Genomic DNA, 26,486 nt, shown 5'->3' on the forward strand with positions numbered 1-26,486 from the left:
TCCAAAGGGAGAAAGTCTTCTATGCATCAAATGCGGAAGGTTGGGACACCCATACCCCCAGTGGACCTTTCAACCAAAGGCTTCACAACAAACTCAAGAAATACCCCTACAAGGCAATGTGAACCAGAGGCAAATCCACAAGGCGAATGGCAAACAGTATGTTTCAACAAAAATAAAAGTAAGAAACCAATGGGGAACACCAATCCGGTAAGCAATTCTACTTCAAAAGAAAAGGCCCAGAGTCCAGGTATTTCTGTAAAGCTTTTCAATGCCAATACGGGTAAGTATATTGATACTCAAATTCTTCAATATAAAACCAAGGATCCACAAAAAATCAATGACATTAACAAAAATTTGGAAAAAACCCTATTACGACCCAAAACCACTTCTCCATATTAGAAGGGGAGCACACGGTATTGAAAAATCCCAACCTAAAGAAAATAAAAAAGGCCCTAATATTTCTCATGCACTAAGCCACGTGGCTATACACAATTCCAACGTGGCAATGAAAGACTCTAACGTGCCAACCCAGTTCACTAATCAAAACATAGGCATGCAAAAAGATAAAACAAATGCTATTATTGATAGTAATGACTCTACTAAACCTATATGACACCCCCTTAACCACACCAATACTCAATCTTCTTCTCCCTTGTTTGCTGAACACACAAGCAACAATCCTTCCACAAGATTTGAAATCCCAAACCAACCTAGGTATGCTGTACACTTGGCTTCAAAAGAGCCAACGAACGGCCAAATGGCCAACCTCAATATCCAAGATTTGGATATCAAATCTAACCATATCCCTCCTTTAAATCTTGAAAGCATACCAACGGACTCCATGCAAGAAACCTACCAAATCATTACCCCTACTACCAATCCCATTACACATAGTGATAGACAAACCCCCACGGCGGTTGAAACCATCTCAAGTTACAATTCCTCTATATACAATGCCCAGAATCCCATCTTCCCTGCGAAGGAGAACAAGACTAATCCAAATAGTAAGGCAACTGACCAATCCCACAATGGAAAACCAACAACAAATCCCCCATCAACCAGTACAACCCCAAATAATCTATGTCCAACCTCCCCAAGCCCAGGATTACCAACCACTCTCATGGATGGAGATGGGGTTAATGGGTCATGCAGTGTCTTTCAACATCCAAGTGATTGGTCAGGAAACGATAGTGAACCTCCACAACACTCAATACCTTGCTCAACTAATCTCGGAGGGAATGGGTCTAGCAATGAGCAACTACCTAAACCAAATCTGGCTCAGCAACATCCTTCATCCCCTTGCTCCCTCAATAAATCCCAACCTAGTTCAAACAATGATCCAACAGTGAAACATGCCTCCACACTTCAACCCTCTCCAACCCCAAAACATTCTTCCAGATCTCCCATTTTTTCCCTCAGAGATGCTAACTCATCTCAACCCAATATTCATGCCATGGGACATCAACCCCCGACCTCAGGATCAACCTATCAACCAGGCAGTGCCACAGGAAGCCCCTCAGCCACCCCATGCAATGCAGGAACAGGGCCATGCAGAGGCAGATATGGAAGAAGATCTAGAGGAACCCCTCAACCTAGCCTTAGAGCGAGTCCTAGAATTCTCAAACTTAGACGGGGTAAAAGTGTTTCTATTCAGGGAGTTGCAGGAGAAGAGGCACGTTCTCAACTGTCCCCTAGTACTCTACAAGTGTTCGATGGATATAAGGCCACCTCAGGATCCTACGGTGGGGAACAGGGCCATGATTCTAGTACCTACACTAAGGAGGAACCCTATCTTTCTAGGGGGGTGAGGGATAATGGGGAGGCAGGGAACCAGCAACCAACTTATCCAATGAATCACCCAACTAACATTATTATATGGAATATAAGGGGAGGAAACAATGATAACTTCCGTAGAAATTTTAGAGAAATGTTAGACACTCATTGTCATTGCATGGTTGCTTTACTAGAGACTAGGTTGGTAAACCATGAGAATTGGCTAGATGAGTTTGGTTTCTCTCAACTCATTGAAGTTCCAGCTGAGGGGCAGTCAGGAGGAATGGTTGTCATGTGGAAGCATGGGGTTGTTTCTGCTCAAAATTTCACTCGTAGGAATCAAGAAATCCATGCTACCATTGAGGTATTACCCATTCGTAAACTTTGGCTCTTTTCCTCTATTTATGCCAGTACTAATTATCAATGTAGAAATATCCTTTGGGATAATATAGAAAACATTTCTATAAACTATAATGGGCCTTGGCTAATAGGAGGAGACTTCAACGACATAGTTAGCTCAAACGAGAAATTTGGGGGGAGACCTATAAATTCAACTAGGGTAGAATTCCTTGTTTCTAAACTAAATAGGTGCAACCTTCAGGATCTAGGATATAAAGGTTGTAAATACACATGGACAAACAATAGATATAGAAATAGAGGTTTGATTATGGAAAGACTTGACAAAGCCCTAGGGAATGAACTATGGTGTGATCTTTTCCCAAATCATTCTATAATTCATTTACCAAAGACTCACTCGGATCATACTCCTTTATTAGTGGAATTAATTCCAAAAAATAGAAGATATCATGCTCAGCCTTTTCGCTTTGAAACATTCTGGTGCAAGTGATAATAGGCTAGGTCTAGGTGATTTGGCGATTGTTTATGCTCCCGCTTGATTATGTTTCAATGTCATAATATGGTTAAATGATGAAAAATGGGATCTAATTGTGAATTTTACACATTACAGGATGGTGAGCCTATATGATGCCTTAAAGTTGTGATTGGAGCTACATTGGAGCAAGAAAGACCCCTCCGAGCTGAGTGCGCGCAAAGACTAGAAAAAGAATTAATGAAAAAATGACCTGAACTAGCGCGAGCTCTAGCGCGAGCTCTAGCGCGAGCAGTAGCGCGATCGCGCTAGTTCAGAAGCGGGAAGCAGAATGTCAGGAGACTAGCACGAGCATTAGCGCTAGTCCCAGTTCCGAAAAAGATTTGTTAGGGGCAAAATTGGAAATCTGGAGGTAATTTCACTTAACCTATATAAAGTCAAGCTCGCCCAAGGATTAGATATCAAGGTTTTCATAGTTTAGTGCAAGAAATATAGAGGCAAGAGGCAAGGAGGAAAATCCAACATCAAGTTCTTCTTTTCTTCTTCTTGTTTTTACGTTTTGAATGAAATTAAATATTATTGAGATGAACACTGCTATGAGTGGCTAAAGCCTATTGTTCTAGGATCATGGGTGAAACATGATTGTTGTTGTTCAGCGTTTAATTTAACAAAGTTGGTATAATCATATTGGGTTGTTTAATTAATTCTGTTCTCAATTATTTTGTTGAGTAGCTAATAGTGGAATACTATCTACGAATCTATAGTTGAACTCGAGAGTGGGAACTTTGGATTGCATATAGAATTAAATAGAGCAAGTTCTAGAACCTAGGCATCGGGGGATGGATTCGCAATTAGGATAGACATATACCTAATTGTCTTGCTTGGTTGAAATACAGGATTTATAAATGCATTCTTGTTGATTCTAACTCCATAGACATATAGGCGTTAGGTTAACTTGAATCGGGGAGTAAGAACACGACAGATTCTTATGAGCAATATTAACCCTGTCAATTAACAACCCAGATAAATCAATTAGTTATTTTAAGCCAAGAACGCAACATGGTTGTTAACTAGCCCGTGACCCTGGAATATTCTCCTCTACTGATTGTCATTCGAAATTGCTATTTGTTTGGTTGATTATATTAGTTAGTTTATTAATTGATATTTTAGGTAGTAAATTAAAGACGAATATCCTTTGTGAAAAATCTCTTGGATCGATAAGTTGATTGAGTTTAAATCAGTCAATAGTTAATCACAAGTCTTCGTGGGAACAATACTTTACTCACTACTTTATTACTTGACGATCACGTGCACTTGCGTGAGTGTTTTGTCGCAAGAAGTTTTTGGTGTTGTTGCCGGGGACTTAGAAATTAGCTACTTGACTGAGTTAGGCTTTTATTACTTATTTGTTCAAGCTTTAATTTTCAGTTTACCTTGTTTGTGTTAACACAGGCTCTTCTCTTGAATGCGGAGGAGTAGAAGCGCAAACAATCTACTTCCCCTTAATCCTGAGATTGAACAAACACTTCACAGAGTAAAGAGGGAAGTCGACGCAAGAACCAGAATTGAAAGAGAGTTGGACATAGTAGTCCAACCACAGCCAATAGAGACAGCAGGGAATGAAGAACGCGCGGTGATTGAAGCCGCAAGGCCCAGTCTTGCTAACATGACTCAGGCTATTGTGAAGCCTAATATCAATGGGCACTTTGAACTCAAACAATACATGGTGCAGTTGATCCAGTACACAGGGAAATATGTGGGTCTACATAGTGAAGACCCGCAGAGGCACATTCCGAATTTCTTGGAAATTACGGACACTTACAATTATCCGAATGTTTCCAAGGACTATGTCAGGCTGACACTTTTCCCCTTTTCACTGCTTGGGGACGCTAAGGAGTGGCTGCAAAAGGAACCCGCAAACTCAATCCGCACTTGGGATGATCTAGCACGGAAATTCTTAATCAAGTTTTTCCCCACTAAGAAAACAAAGATATTGAGGAGTCAAATTCTTGGGTTCGAACAACGAGATGGCGAGACACTTCGTCAGGCATGGGAAAGGTACAAGAAGATGCTCAGAGACTGTCCACATCATTGTCAAACTGACGAGGTATTGGGTCACCCTTTCGTGGATGGGTTAGATGATGCCTCAAAGATGAATCTTGATTCAGCTTGTGGGGGTAGTTGCATGGCCAGACCGTACAGTGAAATCCAAATCTTGCTAAATAACTTCACTGCTAATGATCATAATTGGCAAGGTGAGGGTGATTCACGAAAGGCAATTAAGCAAAAATCAGCTGGATTACTTGAGCTCGACGACTTGTCAGCCATGAGAGCCGATATTGCAAAGTTGGCCAATCAAATGACTAGGATGACAATGCAGCAACCACAAACAATGCAACATGTACAACAAATGGCTATTTGCTGCGAATTATGTGGTGACAATCATATGAGTGACATGTGCCCCACGAATCCTGAATCCATATACTATGTGGGGCAGCAGAACAGAGGCCTACCGAATCAGCATGCACAATACGGGAATTCTTACAATCCAATTTGGAAGAATCATCCCAACTTCTCATGGGGAGGAAATCAGCAGAATCAGAATCATTATAGACCCCAAGGGAATTTGAATCCACCTTAGAAGCCACCCCAACAAATGGAAGAGAGGACAAATGATTTGCTAAAGAAGTTGTTGCTTAACAATCAGCAGCTCAGAGCCGATTTCAGAAATCTTGAAAGGCAAATGGGGCAGTTGGAAACGAATCAAAACACCAGACCTGCAGGCGCTCTCCCCAGTGATACAGAAAAGAATCCTCAAGTGAATGCAGTTACACTCAGAAATGGGAAAGAGCTGGAGGAAGTGCCAAAGAAAAGAAAAGACAAGGCCACACCCGAGTGGGAGTGTCACGCCCCAAATTCGAGGGACATGACCGGCGCCCGACCGGGTAGCCCCAGTCAAGCGGACCTGGGTGCCTTTCCTAACCCACGTGTTACCCCATGTTTTCCTTACTCAATATTCAAAGAATTAGCCATATAATTAACTTAGAACACCTTTTGCAACATATATATACGTACATAATAGTTAATGAAATTACAAATTCTTTACCCAACACATGAACATAGATTTACACAAGTTCTTAACCCACATCTACTGTCCACGGAGCCTCTAAAAGTACAACAGGATAATATAGTATTTGCCGGTAACAAGGCTCCGGCTATACCTTACACAAAAAATCAAAATAAAACTCCGAAAACAAGCGGCCTGAGCCACGCAGGGCCCCGAGAGGAAAGGGGCTCACCAAAAAGCTGATGGAGGATGAAGGGGAGCTACGATCGGTGGACTGGAGTACCTGCTACGGATCCACCTACAATCATAACACGAATGTAGCGCCCCCGACAAAAGGGACGTCAGTACATTTGAATTGTACTGGTATGTATGAACAAACCTTGATCCAAGTAAACTCAAACTATCAACAAGTATGTAGCAGTAATAAGAACAACAATCAAATCAACAAAGAGGGAACAACTAAGCCGAACAAGTATACAATCTCTCCTGCTTCCTCTTCCACACTTCCACATCAATAATTTCACAATTTATAAGCAAGTATGTAATCGTAATAGAAATAACAATCAAATACACAAAGAAGGAACAATCAAGCCAAACAAGTTTACAATCTCTCCTGTTTTCCCCTTCCACATTTCCACATCAATAATTTCACAATTTGTTCATAATTTCATTTCAATAGTGATTTCGATCACTTTCCACCCTTATTACATTGGCCACCCTTATTACCTCGGCCACCCTTATCACCACAACCCACACCTTATTACTTCGTGTTGCGGCGCGCAACCCGATCCCACCGAGCAATCACAATTCACAAACAATACCACAGCAATGACAATTTGCAAGGAGAACAACAACAAGTTTCAGGAACAACAACAATAAATCCCAATAACAACGACAACACATCTCAAGGAACAACAACACAACTCACACAGGGTTTATATGACTATCAATGCCATTTCCATCTTTTTCAACAACCCGTTGTACCATTTAAATCACAACAATGATTTTCCACAACTAGCCACAAAGGATGTTACCACAGTTATCTCAACTTCACCAATCTCGATTCCTTTCCATCATTTATTCCACAGTTCTTACCACATAACACATTCGCAATAACNTTCCCTCTCATTGTCCACAAGTTTCAGATCTGAAATTTGAAATCCAAACTCCAAGTCTTCAAAAAATTCAAAAAAAAAACAGAAATGCAGTAAAATCAAAAAATACTGTTACATTGCATTTTATAGGTTAATTTCGAGTTTCAGGCAATGATCTTCATCTCTTCTAATCGCTGAGCTTTCCTGAAGTATATTGGTTCTATTTCGAGTGATTTTGAGTGCAATTAAGCTGGTTTGAGTTGAATTTCTGTCTGCTGAAAGTTTCAGAGGTGTTCTGTGTTCATTTTCGAGTTTATTTGGGTTATTTGCTGAGTGTGTGAATTTCTGGGTTCAATCTCATGCTGGTTTGAGTCATTCAAGTTGTTGATTGCTTTGTCCTGTTTGATTTCGAGCTGTTTTGGGCTACTGAATCATTTTCTGGGCTGTTATTACTCGTTTGTTGACTGCTGCTGACCTCTTTTACCTCTTATTCCTTCCTAACTTCCAGGTACACGTCCTGTAAACTCCCATGCTTATGGAACATGAAATGAAGTGAATGAATGATTCTCCATATATTCTCATATTGGATTCCATGTCGTTTAGAATGAAATATCATGTGTATTTAAATAGGACTATTTCGGACTGTACTGGACTATTAAATTGGAGCTGGAGTTTATCCATCCTAACATAGTATAGTTTGAATTCATATGATAACTATTTATTAAAATTTGAAACTGGCTTTGAAATCAGAGTGTACACCATGTCAAATTCAGACCTAATAAATGTTTTAGTAGTACAGTACTTTAGTTTTGACACCAGTAAGTTGATTTTAAAATCAGAGATTTAGCACTTCTCATATTACTGTGTCTTTGAGTTTAGGACCTTGACGTAGGTCTTAACTGCTCTGTTAATTCATTGAATCACATAGGTATTTGTAGTAGTTAGCTAGCCTAAACACAGTCTGCATATGAAATTGGATTCCAGCAACTAGTAGTTCGTTAATCTGAATAGGTTGTATATTGTCCCTTTTATAACAAAAATCAGAACATTTCGAAACAAAGTTCAGCCGCCGTAGATTTAAAGTGAAATTCCATTTGGTTTAAGGTCTGCTGATAGATTCAAGGCTCAACAGCCTGTTTTATTGGTTTGGGCCTCAGTGCCCTAACGAGAGGCCCAGGTCCAGATTTGATTTCCGTGTTCGTTTGGGCCTGGGCCCAGGCCTATGACTGACCAGCCTTCTGTGTAGACTTGGGGTGTAATTTCTATTCTTTGGGCTTATATAGGAGTGCAAATGACTGGATTATGGTGCTGAATTATCGTTCGGTCCAATAACAAATCAATTAGGATTTTTTTTCTTTAGAGACAAATAAAAATTGAAAATTGTAGATTGCTTTAGGTTTGCCTTTTAATAATAAAACGAGATGGACCTCGCTAGGCAAAACAAACAAATTGCGGGGCCCTCGATAAATGTTATACAAGAATACTTAGAATTCGGGATGGGCCGTTTAGCGAATTTCACGGCTTTCCCCAAAGATAATAACATGTTAGCTACTTTAGGCGCGTATTTTAAATAATTTTACCTTCCTAAATACGGGTGCGCATTTATGTGACCCAAATCCAAATCCCAACGAAGTCGAAATGTGTCAAAAATTGCGGGTGCATTTATGTGATGCGGTTCGAGACATGTTTTCACGACGTTGCAATTCTCTTAAAATAATAATAATAAAAGCGGTTCAAATTTAAAAAGCACATAGGTTAAAACATGTACTAAAATCAAATAAATAAGCCAAATATGACAGTTGAGCGACCGTGCTAGAACCACGGAGCCTGGGAATGCCTAACACCTTCTCCCAGGTTAACAGAATTCCTTACTCGGATTTCTGGTTCGCAGACTGTTAACAGAGTTATAATTTCCTCGGTTCGGGATTCAACCGGTGACTTGGGACACCATTAATCTCCCAAGTGGCGACTCTGAGTTCTTAATAATAAATCCCGTTCCGATTGTCCTTTAAGTGGAAAAACTCCTTTACGCCCTTGGGGGTGTAGGAAAAAGGAGGTGTGACACCCCTTCCACATTTCCACATCAATAATTTCACAATTTGTTCATAATTTCATTTCAATAGTGATTTCAATCACTTTCCACCCTTATTACCTCGGCCACCCTTATTACCTCGGCCACCCTTATCACCACAACCCACACCTTATTACTTCGTGTTGCGGCGCGCAACCCGATCCCACCGAGCAATCACAATTCATAAATAATACCACAGCAATGACAATTTACAAGGAGAACAACAATAAGTTTCAGGAACAACAACAACAAATCCCAATAACAACGACAACACATCTCAAGGAACAACAACGCAACTCACACAGGGTTTATATGACTATCAATGCCATTTCCATCTTTTTCAACAACCCGTTGTACCATTTAAATCACAACAATGATTTTCCACAACTAGCCACAAAGGATGTTACCACAGTTATCTCAATTTTCACCAATCTCGATTCCTTTCCATCATTTATTCCACAGTTCTTACCACATAACACATTCGCAATAACAACTTGGTTTATTGTCATTTACTTGCACAATCATATCGGACGTCTTAACCAATAACGTTTAAGGCACAATATTTACATGAATTCACAAATGGTTCACACAAATAAACACACATTACTAGCAAGAGTTTAACTTCACAAATAACCCACGTAGACAACACGTACCAAATATTGAACACCAAGCAAGGTGATTTTACAAAGATCAAAGTTAGCCATACATACCTGGAGCAGAATTCCCTTTTAACTTCTATTTTCAATTCACCAAATAATCTAGCAACGTCAATCTAGTGCACAATTTAATACACATAACTTAGAATTGGGGTTCACAAATGCTTCTCAAACTTATCTAGGTTATCAGCCCCTTCTTTGTATAAGTCTTTGCTCCCACCCAACTACTCCTACTTGATTTTAGGTTATAGAAAGGCATGCATGTATGAGTTCAACCATTATTTTCAAGAACCAATGCATGAGACTCCCCCCACCCCCCCCCCCTTAGTTGAAACCTGAAATTCAATAAAAAGGGTTAGGGATTTTACCTGCAAGAAAAGGGGGATGAAGATAAGCTTGAAATTTCCCGGCCCGGATAGTTCTGAAGAATCAAATTTTGGAGAAGATGACTTTCTCTCTCAAGACCCTCTCTTCCTCTCTCTTATTTTGTGCAGAAGATCGTTAAAGAATGAGGGGGATGGGTGTTTTATTTCAAAGGGGTCGGGTTTTAAAATTTAGAAAAATAGAAGCCCGAGCAAGATCTGCGGTCGCATTCTGCGATCGCAGAAATGAAATGCGGTCTGCAGATTGGACTGCAGAAGTGCCCCCAAAAATCTGAGGAGTCTGTTCGGGTGTGCGACAGGAATGCGGTCCGCATTCCTATTATGCGGTCGCATTGTGCACCGCAGAACTGACCTTCACAAATCCTTGAGGAACTTATGCGATGATTATGCGGTCCGCATATGGGTTATGCGATCGCATAATAGACCGCATTTTCAACATTAATTTTGACAAATCTTCTGTTTCACTCTGCGGTAGGAATGCGGTCCGCATACTAGATCTGCGACCGCATTCTGGGTCGCAGAATGGCATTTTATGGAAAAATTGATTCTTTTGATTTTTACAAGCTTAGATCAATACCAAGCTCGCCGCGAAGAATTCTACGCATTCCTAACACATATTCGGAGTCGACACCACAAGATACTAGGTTTTGAGCCAAAAATTTTTACGGGGCCTCACAGGGAGTTGATACCTAAGGAAATGCATGAATCAAAGAATACTGATGCAATTCCAGAGCTAGTGGAGGCTACAAGGCCACCACCACCTTTCCCCCAGAGATTGCAGAAAAAGAATGATGATCGCATATTCGGCAAATTTCTCTCCATGTTGAGCCAGGTTCAATTAAATGTTCCACTTGTTGATGTGCTACGTGAAATTCCAAAGTATGCTAAGTACATAAAAGATATAGTGGCTCACAAGAGAAGATTGACTGAATTTGAGACAGTTGCACTTACTGAGGAGTGCACCTCAAGGGTCCAGAACAAGCTTCCTCAAAAGCTTAAGGATCCTGGCAGTTTCACCATTCCTGTGCGCATTGGTAATATTGATGTGGGTCGTGCTCTTTGCGATTTGGGGGCGAGTATAAATCTGATGCCCTTATCTTTGTTCAAGCAACTGGGCCTGGGAGCTCCAAGGCCAACTACTGTGATGTTGCAGCTGGCTGATAGATCAATAGCACACCCCGAGGGTGTGATTGAAGATGTGTTGCTGCAAATTGGAAAATTTATCTTCCCAGCTGACTTCATTATCCTGGATTATGAGCCTGACGAACTGGTCCCAATCATATTGGGGAGACCTCTCTTGGCTACTGGTGATGCAATTATTAAAGTGAGAGAGGGAAAAATGTTTTTGAGGGTGGATGATGAGGAAGCAGTCTTTAATGTCTACAAAGAAATCCAACTTCCCCGCCACTATGAGGAGCTCTCAATGATATCTGTTGTTGAGGCTGATGAGCAAATTCTTGACACGAGTGTATATCTAGACGACTCTCTAGAGAAAGCACTTATGTTGTTCAATAGCATGGGAAACGATGAGGAGGTTGGGGAGATGATGCACATCTTGGATACATCATGTGCTTACATGCAGGGGATACACCCCTTTGAGCCCTTGAATAGGCCAGATGGGCCGCCCCCAAAACCGTCAATTGAGGAGGCTCCAAAATTGGAGCTTAAACCTTTGCCCCCTCACCTTCCATATGCTTATTTGGGTGACTTTGACACTTTACCTGTTATTGTTTCTTCTGAATTGTCTAAATTGCAGGAAGAGAAGCTGTTGAGGGTGCTACGTGAGCACAAGCGAGCACTTGGGTGGACAATGTCTGACATTAAAGGCATTAGTCCAGCTTTTTGCATGCATAAAATCCTCATGGAGGACGGACACAAGCCCAGTGTAGAGCAACAACGCCGACTCAATCCAATCATGAAAGAAGTGGTAAGAAAACAAGTGATTAAGTGGCTTGACGCAGGTATTGTATTTCCAATCTCATATAGCAAATGGGTAAGCCTCGTTCAATGTGTACCTAAGAAGGAGGGGATGACTATGGTTGTTAATGAAAATAATGGTTTAATTCCCACAAGAACTGTCACTGGGTGGAGGATTTGTATAGATTATAGAAAATTGAATAATGCCACCCGAAAAGACCACTTCCCTCTCCCCTTTATTGACCAAATGCTTGATAGATTAGCTGGCCAGGAATATTACTGTTTCTTAGATGGTTACTCCGGGTATAATCAGATTGCTATAGCCCAGAGGACCAAGAGAAAACCACATTTACGTGTCCATATGGCACGTATGCGTTCAAGAGAATGCCCTTTGGTCTCTGTAATGCACCTGTGACTTTTCAAAGGTGTATGATGGCTATTTTTACTGATATGGTTGAAAGATTTGTAGAAGTGTTCATGGATGATTTTTCTGTGTTTGGGTGCTCTTTCGATAACTGTTTAATGAATCTGGATAAAGTACTTGCTAGATGTGAAGAGACGAACCTGGTGCTAAACTGGGAAAAGTACCACTTCATGGTACGCGAAGGTATAGTATTGGGGCACAAGGTGTCTAAAAATGGTTTGCAGGTGGACAAAGAAAAGGTGGAAGCAATTGAAAAATTGCCCCCACCAACGTCTATCAAAGGCATTCGCAGTTTCTTGGGCCATGCAGGTTTTTATCGTCGTTTTATTAAAGATTTTTCAAAAATTTCTTCTCCCTTGTGCAGGTTGCTTGAGAAAGATGTCTCCTTCAAGTTCGATGATGCCTGTCTGAAAGCATTTGAGGAGCTGAAGGGAAGGCTAGTGACTGCACCAATTATCATTGCCCCGGATTGGGAGCAACCCTTTGAGTTGATGTGTGATGCGAGTGACATAGCTATTGGAGCGGTTTTGGGGCAAAGGAGAAATAAAATCTTTCACTCCGTCTACTATGCGAGCAAAACGCTGAATCCAGCCCTGATGAATTACACAGTTACTGAAAAGGAGTTGCTTGCAGTGGTGTGGGCTTTTGACAAGTTCAGATCATATTTAGTGGGGACCAAAGTCATCGTCAACACAGATCATTCAGCTATCAGATACTTGTTTGAGAAGAAAGACGCCAAGCCGAGACTGATTCATTGGGCCTTCTCTTGCAAGAGTTTGACTTAGAAATCCGAGACCGAAAAGGAACAAAGAACCAAGTGGGTGATCACTTGTCCAGATTAGAAAATCGGAACCATGTAGCTGAAGGTGGGTTTATCAAAGAAATATTTCCTGATGAGCAGTTATTGGCAATCACCTCAAGAGAAGCCACGTGGTATGCAGATTATGTGAATTTTATTTCAAGTGGGGTGACACCACGAGAATTGACACCTGATACAAGACGAAGGTTCCTACATGATGTGAGGCTCCACATGTGGGATGAGCCATTCTTATATTGGCTATACGCAGACCAGGTTGTGCGAAAGTGTGTTCCTCAGGAAGAGATGAATGCAATATTGCATGACTGTCACGCGTCATCATACGGAGGACATTGGTGGAGATAGAGCCGCCCAGAAAGTTCTACAATTGAGTTTCTATTGGCCAAAATTTTTTAAGGATGCACATGCCTTTGTTAAAATGTGTGACAGATGCCAAAGAACCGGAACGATCACCAAGAGGCATGAGATGCCTTTGCAGAATATACTAGCAGTAGAGCTTTTTGATGTTTGGGGGATCGACTTCATGGGACCTTTCCCATACTCCAATGGGCACAGGTACATCTTGGTGGCAGTAGACTACGTGTCTAAGTGGGTGGAGGCCATTTCTCTTCCCACTAATGACGCGAAGGTAGTGGTGAGTTTTGTAAAGAAGCACATTTTCACATGCTTTAGAGCTCCACGAGTGTTGATCAGTGACGGAGGATCGCACTTCTGCAACAAATAGCTGAATAATATCCTTGCAAAATATGGAGTCAAGCACAAGGTTTCCACCGCCTATCATCCCCAAACGAGTGGTCAACTGGAAGTGTCAAATAGAGAGGTGAAGCAGATTCTGGAGAAAACAGTGAATGGGAATAGAAAGGACTGGGCTGGGAAGCTCGACGACGCATTGTGGGCATATCGAACTGCATACAAAACTCCCATAGGTGCTTCTCCGTATAAATTAGTTTATGGGAAGGCATGTCACTTGCCCATCGAGCTTGAACATAAAGCGTATTGGGCAATTAAAAAGCTGAACATGGATATGGATTTAGCTGGAGAGAAGAGGTTGCTACAACTCAATGAGCTTGATGAGTTTCGATTTCACGCATACGAGAATGCCAAGTTGTATAAAGAGAAGACTAAAAGATGGCATGACAAGCACATTCAACATCGAGAGTTTGAACCGGGGCAAGAAGTTCTTTTATTCAATTCGAGGTTGAAGTTTTTTCCTAGAAAGTTAAAGTCTCGTTGGTCAGGCCCTTTCGTTGTGGTGAGGGTGAAGCCTCATGGAGCTGTGGAGTTGCGGGATATGAGCTCAAATGGTACCTTCTTGGTAAATGGCCAACGGATAAAACATTATTGGGGTGGTGACATTGCACGTCACAAGACCTCAATGGACCTGTCGGATGCTTGAAAATGTGTTGCGTCGTGCCGCGACGTTAAATCAGGCGCTGGGTGGGAGGCAACCCATTGAATTGTTGTAACCGTCGTGCCACGACAATAACTAAGGCGCTAGTTGGGAGGAAACCCAATGATAGTTATAGTGTTATTTGTGAGTTTTACAACGTGCTAACCAATGCAGGTGACAAAGGGCGGGCGAAAAGACCATCGACTATAGTGAACACAGGTGAAAAAGGTGGAAAAACATGTTTCCCAGTAGCGCGATCGCGCTACAGTTCGCGCTCGAGCTCGCGCTAACTGGGTAACATTCTGCCTAAGTTGCACTAAATTAGCGCGAACACGCTAGGCATCGCGCTACAGTTCGTGCTACTAGAGAGATCGCGCGACAGTTCGCGCTAAAGCTCGCGCTACAAGTGGAACATTCTGCCTGTATTAGCGCGATCGAGCTAGCTTCGCGCTAGTCCCGCCCCAAAATCCACGGTTTGGTTGCCCAGTTATTTATGTCACATTTTTTTATTTAATTATTTTTTATTTTATTTTATTTGGTTCTTTAGACTAAATTACCCTTACCCAAAATCCCACTCCCTCTCTAATGTCCCCCAAAAGCCACGCCCCTTCACATAATTCCTCATCACCCTCTCAAAAACATAAGAACAACCCAAAACCCTCATACCCATAACAATTTCTTCCTCCCCCTAACATCATCCATACTCTTCCATACATCTCTTCTCTACTCATCACCATCTACCACTACAGGTATGAGCCCTAGTTTCACTTTCTTCTCTTTTTCTCTTTTTATTTTTCAGATTTTTGTGTTGTATTCAAATGCCTTGTTGTAGTAGTTTCTCTTTGTTTATGTGTAGAGAAATTGGTAAAATATGTTGTGGAGTTGGTGAGTAGTAAGTGTGGGGTGTTGTTCCCCTTTATTTCTGATCTTGGTGAGATTATGTGGTGGATTTATGTTATCAATAGCTCAAAAGAGGTTGTGAAGACCTAATGCCCGCAAGGTGTTTGTGAAATGGCCTAAGTGAACTTTACTATGTAGTTGTGACCACTAATGCGTGTGAAGTCTGAGTAACCACAGTGCATCACACTTTTATTTGAGTTGTGCTAATGTGTCTCAATTTTCAGGTGTCATGGCACCATCTCGAAAACGCCAAGCCACAGGTCCATCCACTAGCAGCCAAACTGGAGCACCTAGGACACAAGGGGTAGCCCCTGCATGCCCCTTTGACAGTAGCAAATTTGTCTCAGCCGCGGATCAAGGCCGCTTTGCGGAGAAGGCCACTAAACAACCGATTCCAGAGAGGGGAATTGATATGAATTCACTCCAGCAGAAATGCCCTCACATGTACACGGAGCTGCTATGGCGGGGGCTGCAGACCTTCATCAATGAGCCAGGGGAGGCCAATGCAATGGTTGTGCGGGAATTTTACGCTAATCTGCCTGGGCATGACAATAGTGTGGTCACAGTGCGCCGCAAGGCGGTGAATGCCTCAATTGAGGCGATACGGATGGCATACCATTTGCCCCCTCCCGTGCTTGAGCATGATGACTTCTATGAGTATGGCCGGAACCCAACGGACGCGAAATGGGAACGATTCTTTGATGCGATTTGCGTACCCGGGAAAGAGGTGCAATGGATGCAATACCGTGAGAAGTTTCACTCCTCAGCTTTATCCCCTGAGGCGAAGAGCTGGTTGTATGTGGTTAACAGCCGTCTCATTCCGTCCAAAAACACCACGGAGGTAAATGCACCCCGAGCCGCTTTGATTTGGTGTTTCATCAAGGGTCTTGACTTCGATATAGCCAAAGTGATGCACAACGAAATGTCTGTTCGCTGCCCAGTGAGAAGGTATGGGTTCTTTTTCCCCTCTCTAGTGACTCAACTTTACAGGCAAGCTCGGGTGCCCGAGAATCTCTGTGTGGATGGGCTAGTATGAAATGGCCACAAGGTCCGACCCAACAAGGGCACCACGGCGACAGAGCCAGCAACATCAAGTGGAGCGGATGAGAGTGGCTCTGATGACTCGGAGGAAGGGGTGGCCGATCAGATGAATGTGGAGAGCGAAACACAGCCCCAAGAGCCCAGTGCAGCAGCTGCAGCACCGTCCGAAGTAGCATCATCTTCAGGAATTGCCAGAGTGTCCCGTTTCACCGCGTTGGAGCAGGAGGTGGTCAGGTTAAGTTCCTCCGTGACTGAGTTGGGAACTCGTGTAGATGCAGTGGCTGCTCAGCAGACGAAGTCTGAGAAGAAATTTTTGGGCTGGCTGAGGGCTTTGGGTCGGGCGTGCCATGTGAACCCCGACACCATCTCCGACCAGAAGTGAGCCTTCAGGGAAGTTCCTTTACCTCACTGTTCATTCAATTCTTAAGCCATGGGGACATGTCTTCACTTTAAGTGTGGGGTGGGGGATACTTCATTGTATATATGTAATTGTATCATTTGACTGCTTGATTTTGTGTTGTTTTGTGTGGTTTTGATTGTTTTGATGTTGAGTAAGAGTTCATTAGTTTAAAATAGGTAAGTGACTTGTCCCGACGACGGATCTCTTTCGGCGGGGTTCTTGAGGGACTAAGTCGATCAACGAAAAAAAAATGGAAAATATGAAGACTCTTCCTGATGATGGATCCTTTGGACAATTTTCTTGAGGGAAGTAAGTCTAGAAAAATACCAAAAAGATTTTTTATTTTTTTTATTTTTAGGTAGTGTAGTAACTCCCCCTTGGTTTTTCTTTGGGCCACGGTTCTTTTCCAAGGGTTTAAACTTGAACCGGTTATAGGTAGTTCTTTTTAGTTATTTCATTTTCTTTTTGATTTGAAGATTAGGTTTAATGGGCTACGAGCTAGAGAATCAAAAGAGAACCTATAGCGTTGACACACCTGAACATAATAGACACTAGAGTGTAACGCTTAGTCTTATTGGTTGAATCTCACTAAAGTGCTTTAATTTGTATGTTTGTCACTGACTTGAATGCTCATAATGGAGTGTCTCGATGAGTTAATCTGGAACGAGTCATATACCATGTGTGGTGAGGTTTTTGTGTAGTCCATGTGTTGTACTTGTGTCTAGAACTTGCCTGGTATGTGAGTCGAAGCGAAATTTTAGGTGATGCTCGATTTGAAAAAGGATTTTAGGCTTTCTTTGGTCTTTTTGAGCTTAATTGCTTATCACAAATAAAATCTATCCCTAGTTACCCCTTTTGAGCCTATAGACTTTTATTTGGCACCCACATTACAAGCTTATACCCTCTTTGTTCTTAATTGACATTGTCTTGATCCATTTTCCTCATAAAGCACTTTAATCGTGAGATGAGCGCTAAAAGAAGTAAGAAGGAACTATGTGTGGGGTGGCTTTTGAGTGGAACCAATAAAAGGAAGAAAGGTGCACCTGTTTTGTAAAATAATACACCACTAGCGAAAATCAAAAAAAAATTAGAGATGAATACATTGTTGTCTTGTTCTTGCTAGTGAGGTATGAATTAATGTAGTGCTTAAAGAAGAAGGGAGCATTTTCGGGGTGATATTGTTTGTGAAAGTGAAGTGGACTGAAGAATTTGCGCTTAAAGATGATTATGTGGTGTGTTAAAGTGCTTAGGAGGGTTAGTCACTATTCCTAAATATATCCTATCCGTCCCTTAGCCCACATTACAACCATGAAAAAGTCCTAATTTATTTTAGATCGAGCGAGCCTACATTAGTAGAGATTTACATCAAGGGCAAGCTTATGGTACCAATTGCATGCATGTGATTTCTTTTGTGAGGGTGAGCGATTTTCTTCGATATATGTGAGCATGAAATTCGAATGTGTGGATTGATTCTACTTTCTTTGCTGTGATTGTGAGGGCATGTGATTCGTGAAGGAAAAGCAAGTCTTCACTTTTGTGTAGAGTACTTTGAGGAAGTGTGAATATTGCTTGGCACTTGAGAGTCGACTTTTGAGGCTGAGATTGTTCACTACTAGGCGTAGCATATGTGAATTGTTCTGGGTGTAAGGCGTTAAGGGAAATTGTTGAGTGGAACCTCTAGAGAGTATAGTTTGATTGCTCGAGGATGAGAAATGAATTAAGTGTGAGGTGTTGATAATAGGCTAGGTCTAGGTGATTTGGCGATTGTTTATGCTCCCGCTTGATTATGTTTCAATGTCATAATATGGTTAAATGATGAAAAATGGGTTCTAATTGTAAATTTTACACATTGCATGATGATGAGCCTATATGATGCCTTAAAGTTGTGATTGGAGCTACATTGGAGCAAGAAAGACCCCTCCGAGCTGAGTGCGTGCAAAGACTAGACAAAGAATTGAAGAAAAAATGACCTGAACTAGCGCGAGCAGTAGCGCGATCGCGCTAGTTCAGAAGCGGGAAGCAGAATGTCAGGAGACTAGCGCGAGCTCTAGCACGAGCATTAGCGCATTCGCGCTAGTCCCAGTTCCGGAAAAGATTTGTTAGGGGCAAAATTGGAAATCTGGAGGAAATTTCACTTAACCTATATAAAGTCAAGCTCTCCCAAGGATTAGATATCAAGGTTTTTCATAGTTTAGTGCAAGAAACATAGAGGCAAGAGGCAAGGAGGAAAATCCAACATCAAGTTCTTCTTTTCTTCTTCTTGTTTTTACGTTTTGAATGAAATTAAATATTATTGAGATGAACACTGCTATGAGTGGCTAAAACCTGTTGTTCTAGGGTCATGGGTGAAACATGATTGTTGTTGTTCAGCGTTTAATTTAACAAAGTTGGTTTAATCATATTGGGTTGTTTATTTAATTCTGTTCTCAATTATTATGCTGAGTAGCTAATAGTGGAATACTATCTACGAATCTATAGTTGAACTCGAAAGTGGAAACTTTGGATTGCATATAGAATTAAATAGAGCAAGTTCTTGAACTTGGGCACCGGGGGACGGATTCGTAATTAGGATAGACATATACCTAATTGCCTTGCTTGGTTGAAATACAGGATTTATAAATGCGTTCTTATTGATTCTAACTCCATAGACATATAGGCGTTAGGTTAACTTGAATAGGCGAGTAAGAACTCGACAGATTCTTATGAGCAATATTAACCCTGTCAATCAACAACCCAGATAAATCAATTTGTTATTTTAAGCCAAGAACGCAACATGGTTGTTAACTAGCCCGTGACCCTGGAATATTCTCCTCTACTGATTGTCATTCGAAATTGCTATTTGTTTGGTTGATTATTTTAGTTAGTTGATTAATTGATATTTTAGGTAGTAAATTAAAGACGAATATCCTTTGTGAAAAATCTCTTGGATCGATAAGTTGATTGAGTTTAAATCAGTCAATAGTTAATCACAAGTCTTTGTGGGAACGACACTCTACTCACTACTTTATTACTTGACGATCACGTGCACTTGCATGAGTGTTTTGGTCGCAACAGCAAGCATCCGGATTTTATTAATGTTGTTAGAGAAAACTGGACCAATTCGGATTACCTAAGAGCTAGTAATTCTTTTGTCCAAAGCGTTAAATCATGGAAACATAAAACCTTTGGGGACATTATGGGGAAAAAAAGGAAAATCCTTCCAAGGCTACAAGGTATCCAGAATTCTAGGAATTATACTAGTAGCATTTTCCTCCAAAATCTTGAAATTACCCTTAAAAGAGATTATAATGATTTACTATGGATTGAGGAGGATTATTGGAAGCTCAGATTAAGAGTGTTGTGGCTAAATGACGATGACGCGAATACTAAATTTTTTCATATCTCGGCAACTAATAGACGTAGAAGAAATAAAATAACCTACTTCAAAGATGAAACTAGAAATTGGATAAATGAACATGCCTCAATCACCTCTCATGTTCTAAATTATTTTACAAATATATTAACCACATCTCACAATTGCTCTAATTGGAAAGAAGTAACTAATATACCTCAATTTAATACATCACTGGACCTTACCCCCTGGATGTACCACTACTAGACATTGAAATAAAAAAAGCTATATTTTTCTTTAAACCCTTTAAAGCACTGGGGCCGGATGGTCTTCACCCCTTTTTTTACCAGAAATATTAGAAAATCTTGGGGCATTCAATTACTAAGATATGCCATGACATCTTTAATACTCAAAACATGCCTAGAGAGATTAATAGAACTTTTCTTTGTTTGATACCAAAAATACCTAATGCTAACAACTTTAGGAATTTTCGTCCTATCGGACTGTGTAATACTATTTACAAAGTAATTACTAAAATTATGGCAAACCATTTAAAGCCTTTCCTAGATAAAATCATTAGTTCTTTCCAAGCAAGTTTCATGCAAAATAAGAGAGCCTCAGACAATGCCCTAATAATCCAAGAATTAATCTCTAACCTAAGGAACTGCAAGAAAAGCACGGTCACATGTTGGTGAAAATAGACTTAGAAAAAGCTTTTGATCAAATTGAATGGTCCTTTATATATCGTGCCCTTAGGTTCTTTAACTTCCCTCCAAAGTTTACAAAACTTCTTATGAATTGCATCACAACGAGCTCCATTGCAGTTCTAGTAAATGGATCCACCACCTCTTTCTCTGAACCAAGTAGGGGCATCCGGCAACGTGACCCTCTATCCCCCTATATCTTCATTCTTTGCCTAGAATTTCTAACTAGATACATTGAATATCAAGTTGATATTTGCAACTGGGACACTATCACTATTGGTAGAAAAAGCCCTAGCTTTTCTCATTTATTTTTTGCCGATGATTTAACTCTTATGGCAAAGGCAAATACAAGATCTTGCCTAGCTATTAAATTAACTCTGGAGCTGTTTTGCTCCTTATCCGGGCAAAGTATAAACTTCTCTATGTCAAAAATAATTTTCTCCAAAAATTGCAAGCCTGACTTAACCAAAGAAATTACTCACACGTTAGGGATCAAAAAGAATGATCACTTTGGTACATACTTAGGTTTCCCAATCCTTAACAAAAATCCTAGGCCAGTGGATTACCATTTCATAATAGACAAAATGAGGTCTAGGCTTGCATCTTGGAAGATGAAGTTCATTAACATAGCGGGTCGTACCACACTTGCCAAGGCATGCCTCAATTCTATTCCAAATTACTACATGCAATATACATTCCTGCCAAAGAAAACTCAATCCCTTATTGATAAAATTCAGAGATATTTTATATGGGGCACCAATGATAGTAAAAAGAAGATTCATCTGATCAAATGGTCCCAAATTTGCCTGCCTCAAGATGTAGGGGGACTAGGCATCCATAGTGCTAGAAATAAAAACCTAGCTAACTTAGCGAGTCTAGTTTGGAGACTTCTCTCACATCCTACTACTCCTTGGGCAAAACTAATCATCACTAGGTATAGTGGGAAAGGGCCCTCCTTAACCGCCTCATTCACTTGGAAGGCCTTTTTAAAGGGATGAGAAATTTGCAATCAAGGGATAAGATGATTTCCCCATCTAAATTCCGATCTAAACATTTGGGACAATAAATAGATCCCAAATTGTGACAAACTTAGGAGTATAATTGAGGGCCCCCTTAGTCCGGTTATTTACAACCTTAGGATAAAAGACATCTTTCTTGATAATGAATGGGACCTTTCAAAATTAACGGTAGATATCCTGCGTGATATTGAGCAAAAGATTTACAACACAAAAATCCGTATGATGGGACCTTCAAATGACATTGCTATTTGGTCTCTTAATCAAAAAGGCATCTTCACTAGTAAAAGTTGTTACAAGCTTATAGAACAAGTTGAAACAAATCAATTCGATTACGATTGGATTTGGTCATTACCTTGCCCCAACAAAATAAAAATTTTATTGTGGCAATGCTTACATAATAGACTTCCTTGTCGAAAATACCTATCCCATATATGTATTAACATTGACAAAATTTGTCCCATTTGTGAAAAAGGAGAAGTAGAGTTTGATGTTCTAAACGTCAATACCACACAAGAGGGTGGGGTGATTTGTGTGGTACCCAATTTTTGCTCTAGAAGAACCCGGTTCTTCTAGGTGTACTTACTACTACTATTTGCGGAATTAAGAGTCCATAAAATAAAGAACACAGAGATTTTTACGTGGAAAACACCTGGCTCAAAAGGTGAAAAAACCACGACCTACTACTCAGTAGGATTTTCCCAAACTTTCACTAAAATCGCTGAGCCAAAACAGCATTCACAAAACTCTTGTAAACCTAAGGATTAAACTCTAATCCCAGTGTGGCACACAACCTCAACTGTTGCGACACCTTCAAGTTAACTCTAACTTGAAGACTCAAAGTACCTAATACAATTGTTTTTATGAAAGCTGGAAAGGTACAACTTTAAAACACCTACTACAATTGAACAAGAATAAAAGAAAGACACAATGGAATTGGTTCTTCTATCTTGTCCAAGTAGCTTCAGGAATGCACACTTGAATCTCACATAAATTGCTTGCAAAATTGCCTCGCTCTTTTGCTCTCAATTTAGTTTAACTTCTGTGTTTGTGCAATACCTGTAAAAGAGAACAATCACTGTTATTTAATGAGTTAGTAATCAGAGTTTGATTGAGACTCAATTGCTGATCTTCCATCGTAGTTGAGTCCTTGAACAATACAAAATCCAACCCTATCCTTTATCCGGATTGTGTCCTCTACCTATGAGGAGACTTTCTCTCCTCCTCCAGTTTGCAACCTTTTCGATTAGTTCAGGAGATATTGCTGTTTGATCACTGAGACTTATCTCCTTCACGTGTATCTCATATGTCTAGGTTGATAAATATTGTGCCTCACTTGATGGACCTGGTCCATGACTGAGTTCATTTGTCATTCTTCAAAACTTCACCTGATCTTGGGCCAACAAATTCCCCCTTTTTGATGATGACAAACTCTGTGCTTTTATGGATCAAAAAACCTGTAAGAACTCAGCTTAACCATCAACACTTAACTTATTATCAAGGAAACCTATAAGAACTCAGCTTAACCATCAACACTTAACTTATCATCAAGGACCAGGTTTAATTTAGGTTATAAATATCAAATTATTCATAATAAATTAAAGCACAATATTTCTTCCCCCTTTTGGCATCATCGAAAAGTTGCAGACAGTGTGAATCCTAGATTTTAGTAATTACTCATGGCCACTTGGGCAACTGCAAGTGAAAACATGGATTAAATCATCAATAATCAACAAACACATTTAAACTATTAAGAATAAAATCGTCATATAACAAGCGAAACAACAGTTGTCATTGATACGATATGTTTCCACCTACAAACCACAAAAAGAAAGAAAACTTCCAAACATGAGCAATAGAAAAAGTCCCTAATCTGGGTCACCGGGGGGAGGGGGGTTACTAGACTGGTTCAGAAGATAACAATTGGAGGACATACGGCTTGGAGGAACTAGAGGGTTGGGTTTGGAGAAGGTTGAGCATATTCTGAAGCATCCCCTCACTTTTCTCCTTTTCTTTTGCTAGCTCAGCTCTAAGGCCATCTCTTTCAGTTCCCAATTCAGCAACACGAGCCTAAAGCCTAGCAATTTCAGCATCCTTAGTTCCACACTCTTGAACCAAAGCCCTAACCTTGCTGTTCACAGGTGTCTTCAGAGATGAACTAGGTTCAACTGGGGTGGCATTGACAGGATAGTCACAAGCCAATAAGGTCTTAACACCAAAATGCTCCTTGCTTGATGCCATCTCCCATTTCTTCAAAGGCACCCTTAGCCTGTCCAGCACAGTAGTCAGCATGAACCCATATGGAGCTGCATGTGCCTTGGAGCCATTAATGACCCTGTCTAGTAGTTTGACAATGAAAGCAGGCCAATTTATCTGCATTCCCCTCACAAGGCACTCCATAAGCACTAGGTCCATGTAGTTGGCAGTATGCCTCCTCTCCTGTCTGGGAAGCATGCACTTGTTAACAAATTCAAACAATACCTTGTGCTCAGGTCTCATCTCACTTTTCTACACAAATCTGGCTTCAGGTACGTCTTCAGCATTTGCAGCATCACAAAAATTTCTAGTAATTTGAAGAGCAGTGGGGAGATTCCAAACATGGCGACCTTTGCCTTGTATAATCATCATACCCTTCACTAGGTATGCCCAGAATCTCACCCGGTTTGATTGCATCAAACTTCACTTTTACACCTTTCATCAGGCTGGAGACTACCCCATTTTCCACAGTGGCATTGGCCATAAACTCAATCATTTCATTCTTAGCCAGCCTCCCATCCATCTCAAGGACCATGTCCTTCCACCCTTGTGCAGTAAGAGCATCCACCAGTCTTCTTATACCTGGCTCATCCAGGTCTCTTAATAGTCTTCCTTTCAGAATTTTTCTTCTGCCAAAGATGTGAAACCTATCTTGGTCTTTCTCAGATTCCTCTTCTTCTTCTCCACCACTCCACTCTTCATCTTCTTCAACAATTTTCTTTTGTTTTCCCTTCACAGCAGACCTAGTTCTTTTAGCTAAAGAAGATTCAGCAGGTACAGGTACAGAGGAAGACTTCTTGGAAGAAGTCTTGGAACTTTTTGGTTTGGGTGTGGGAACCTCTTCCGTTGTTCCTCTTTCCCGATGGACCAGTTCCATCTCCTCTTCTTCTTTTTCTGCAACCTCAGAACTCTCCACAACCTTTGCTTTTCCCTTTTCCCTCTTTTTCTTCCTGCTCTCTTCTAGAGCTTTCTGCAATTCTGCTTCACTTTGTTTGACCCTGCTCCTGGTAGCTCTTCCCTTAGGTACTGAAGGTACAGTAGGTTTTGGGGATGACATTTTGCTTTTCTTTGTTGGCTTTGAAGCAGTTAGAGCCTTTTGTGTGGAAGCCTTGTGCTTCTTTGGATCATAACTGGCACCAACCTTCTTCAGAAGATCGGCCAAAGTTTCCTCAGCAGATGAACCCGGTTCATTTTGTTGCTTGCTTAAATTAACAAGCCCTTCAGCTGCCTCCCCAGAACTACTTCCCCCTGACTTGTTACCACCTTCTTCAACACCTCCACAGATAGCCAATACTTTTTCTTTCTTTTTACCTCCTTTTCTACTAGAATCAGCCCCCTGTACATCTTTAACAGGACCAACCAAGACAAATCTATTTTCAACTTTTTCAACCACATCAGAGAATACCAAGCAAGTATTTACCTCACCAGGGTTTTCTTGAATATTTTCAGTGTCAGAAGACCCATGTTCTTCGCCTTCGCTGGCAGAAATAAAATCATCAGACTCAGAGCTTGAGTCAAATTTTTGAGCATGACTTTCCTTCCTCTAGCTAGCCTTCAATTTCTCACTTAGAGCTTTCCTTAAAGCTCCAGAAGCTACAGTTTTTCTAGCTATCATTTTCTGCCTACGAAACCTAGGCTTTGGATTTTCAATAGGAGGAGTAGATGAGGATGTGTTCGAGGGAGATGCTGGTGGGATTATGCCAGGATTATCTTGGGGGTTAGACATGGTGGATTGTTTCTTGAAAAATTTGGGAATTTTGGAGATAAGAAGGGTGATCAGAACTTAGAAGAGTTTTGACGGTTATGGACTAAAGAAGAAAAGATGTGGTGTATTTAAAGGTGATTAGACTTAAATGCAGTAACGGCAGCTTTATCAGGGGTCAATTAGAAGTCTACTCAATGTGTAATTTCGGTCTCTTAGTGATTATTAGGCATCGCTAGATTTTAGACGAAAATCCCGGTTTTTAGAGTTCTAGGGGAACGAAACTGGTTCAATGCTCAACGGATAGAATTTCTGGGAATTTGATGAATGTAGGACTTCTGCTCATGATTGGAAAAATAATCTTTCTAATTGTGCAGAGTATAGAAAACATACCTGAGCTTTTCATATGAACACATACTGATGAACCAGGTTCTTCATATAGATCTCTCTTGAACATGCCTCAATTGCCAAAATAGAAGAAACTTTGTCAGAGATCAGTGAATCATATATATACACATGTCACAGGAGTATACTAATTGAAGTATGAAACTGATTAAGAATTGATGTAGATATTTACACAAAGTTAGAACTCCTAACCAAAAAATAAATTTTTTTTCATTCCTTTTTTTTTATTTTTTTTTCATTTTTTTTCATTGTGCATTTTGAACTGGATCTATTAGGTGATCTTAATCATCCCTAATTCCAACCTGTTCCT

The 26,486-nt window shown here is 40.7% G+C and overlaps 1 protein-coding gene across 1 annotated transcript; it reads left to right on the forward strand.

The window, feature by feature from the left end:
- Window positions 1–757: 757 nt before the first annotated feature.
- LOC109243216 (cell wall protein RBR3-like) lies at window positions 758–4,081 on the forward strand. Its single transcript, XM_019410130.1, has 2 exons — window positions 758–2,137; window positions 4,055–4,081. The coding sequence occupies exons 1-2, from the start codon at window positions 758–760 to the stop codon at window positions 4,079–4,081; spliced, it is 1,407 nt and encodes a 468-aa protein (XP_019265675.1).
- Window positions 4,082–26,486: the final 22,405 nt, after the last annotated feature.

The sequence above is a fragment of the Nicotiana attenuata genome, unplaced genomic scaffold, assembly GCF_001879085.1.
Source record: "Nicotiana attenuata strain UT unplaced genomic scaffold, NIATTr2, whole genome shotgun sequence".
NCBI lineage: Eukaryota > Viridiplantae > Streptophyta > Magnoliopsida > Solanales > Solanaceae > Nicotiana > Nicotiana attenuata.

Bases quoted from the DNA above. Each gene is read 5' to 3' on its own strand.
- LOC109243216 (XM_019410130.1), top strand. From the start codon at position 758: ATGGCCAACCTCAATATCCAAGATTTGGATATCAAATCTAACCATATC. The intron at 2,138-4,054 runs GTATTACCCATT...GTGTTAACACAG, and splicing joins AAATCCATGCTACCATTGAG to GCTCTTCTCTTGAATGCGGA.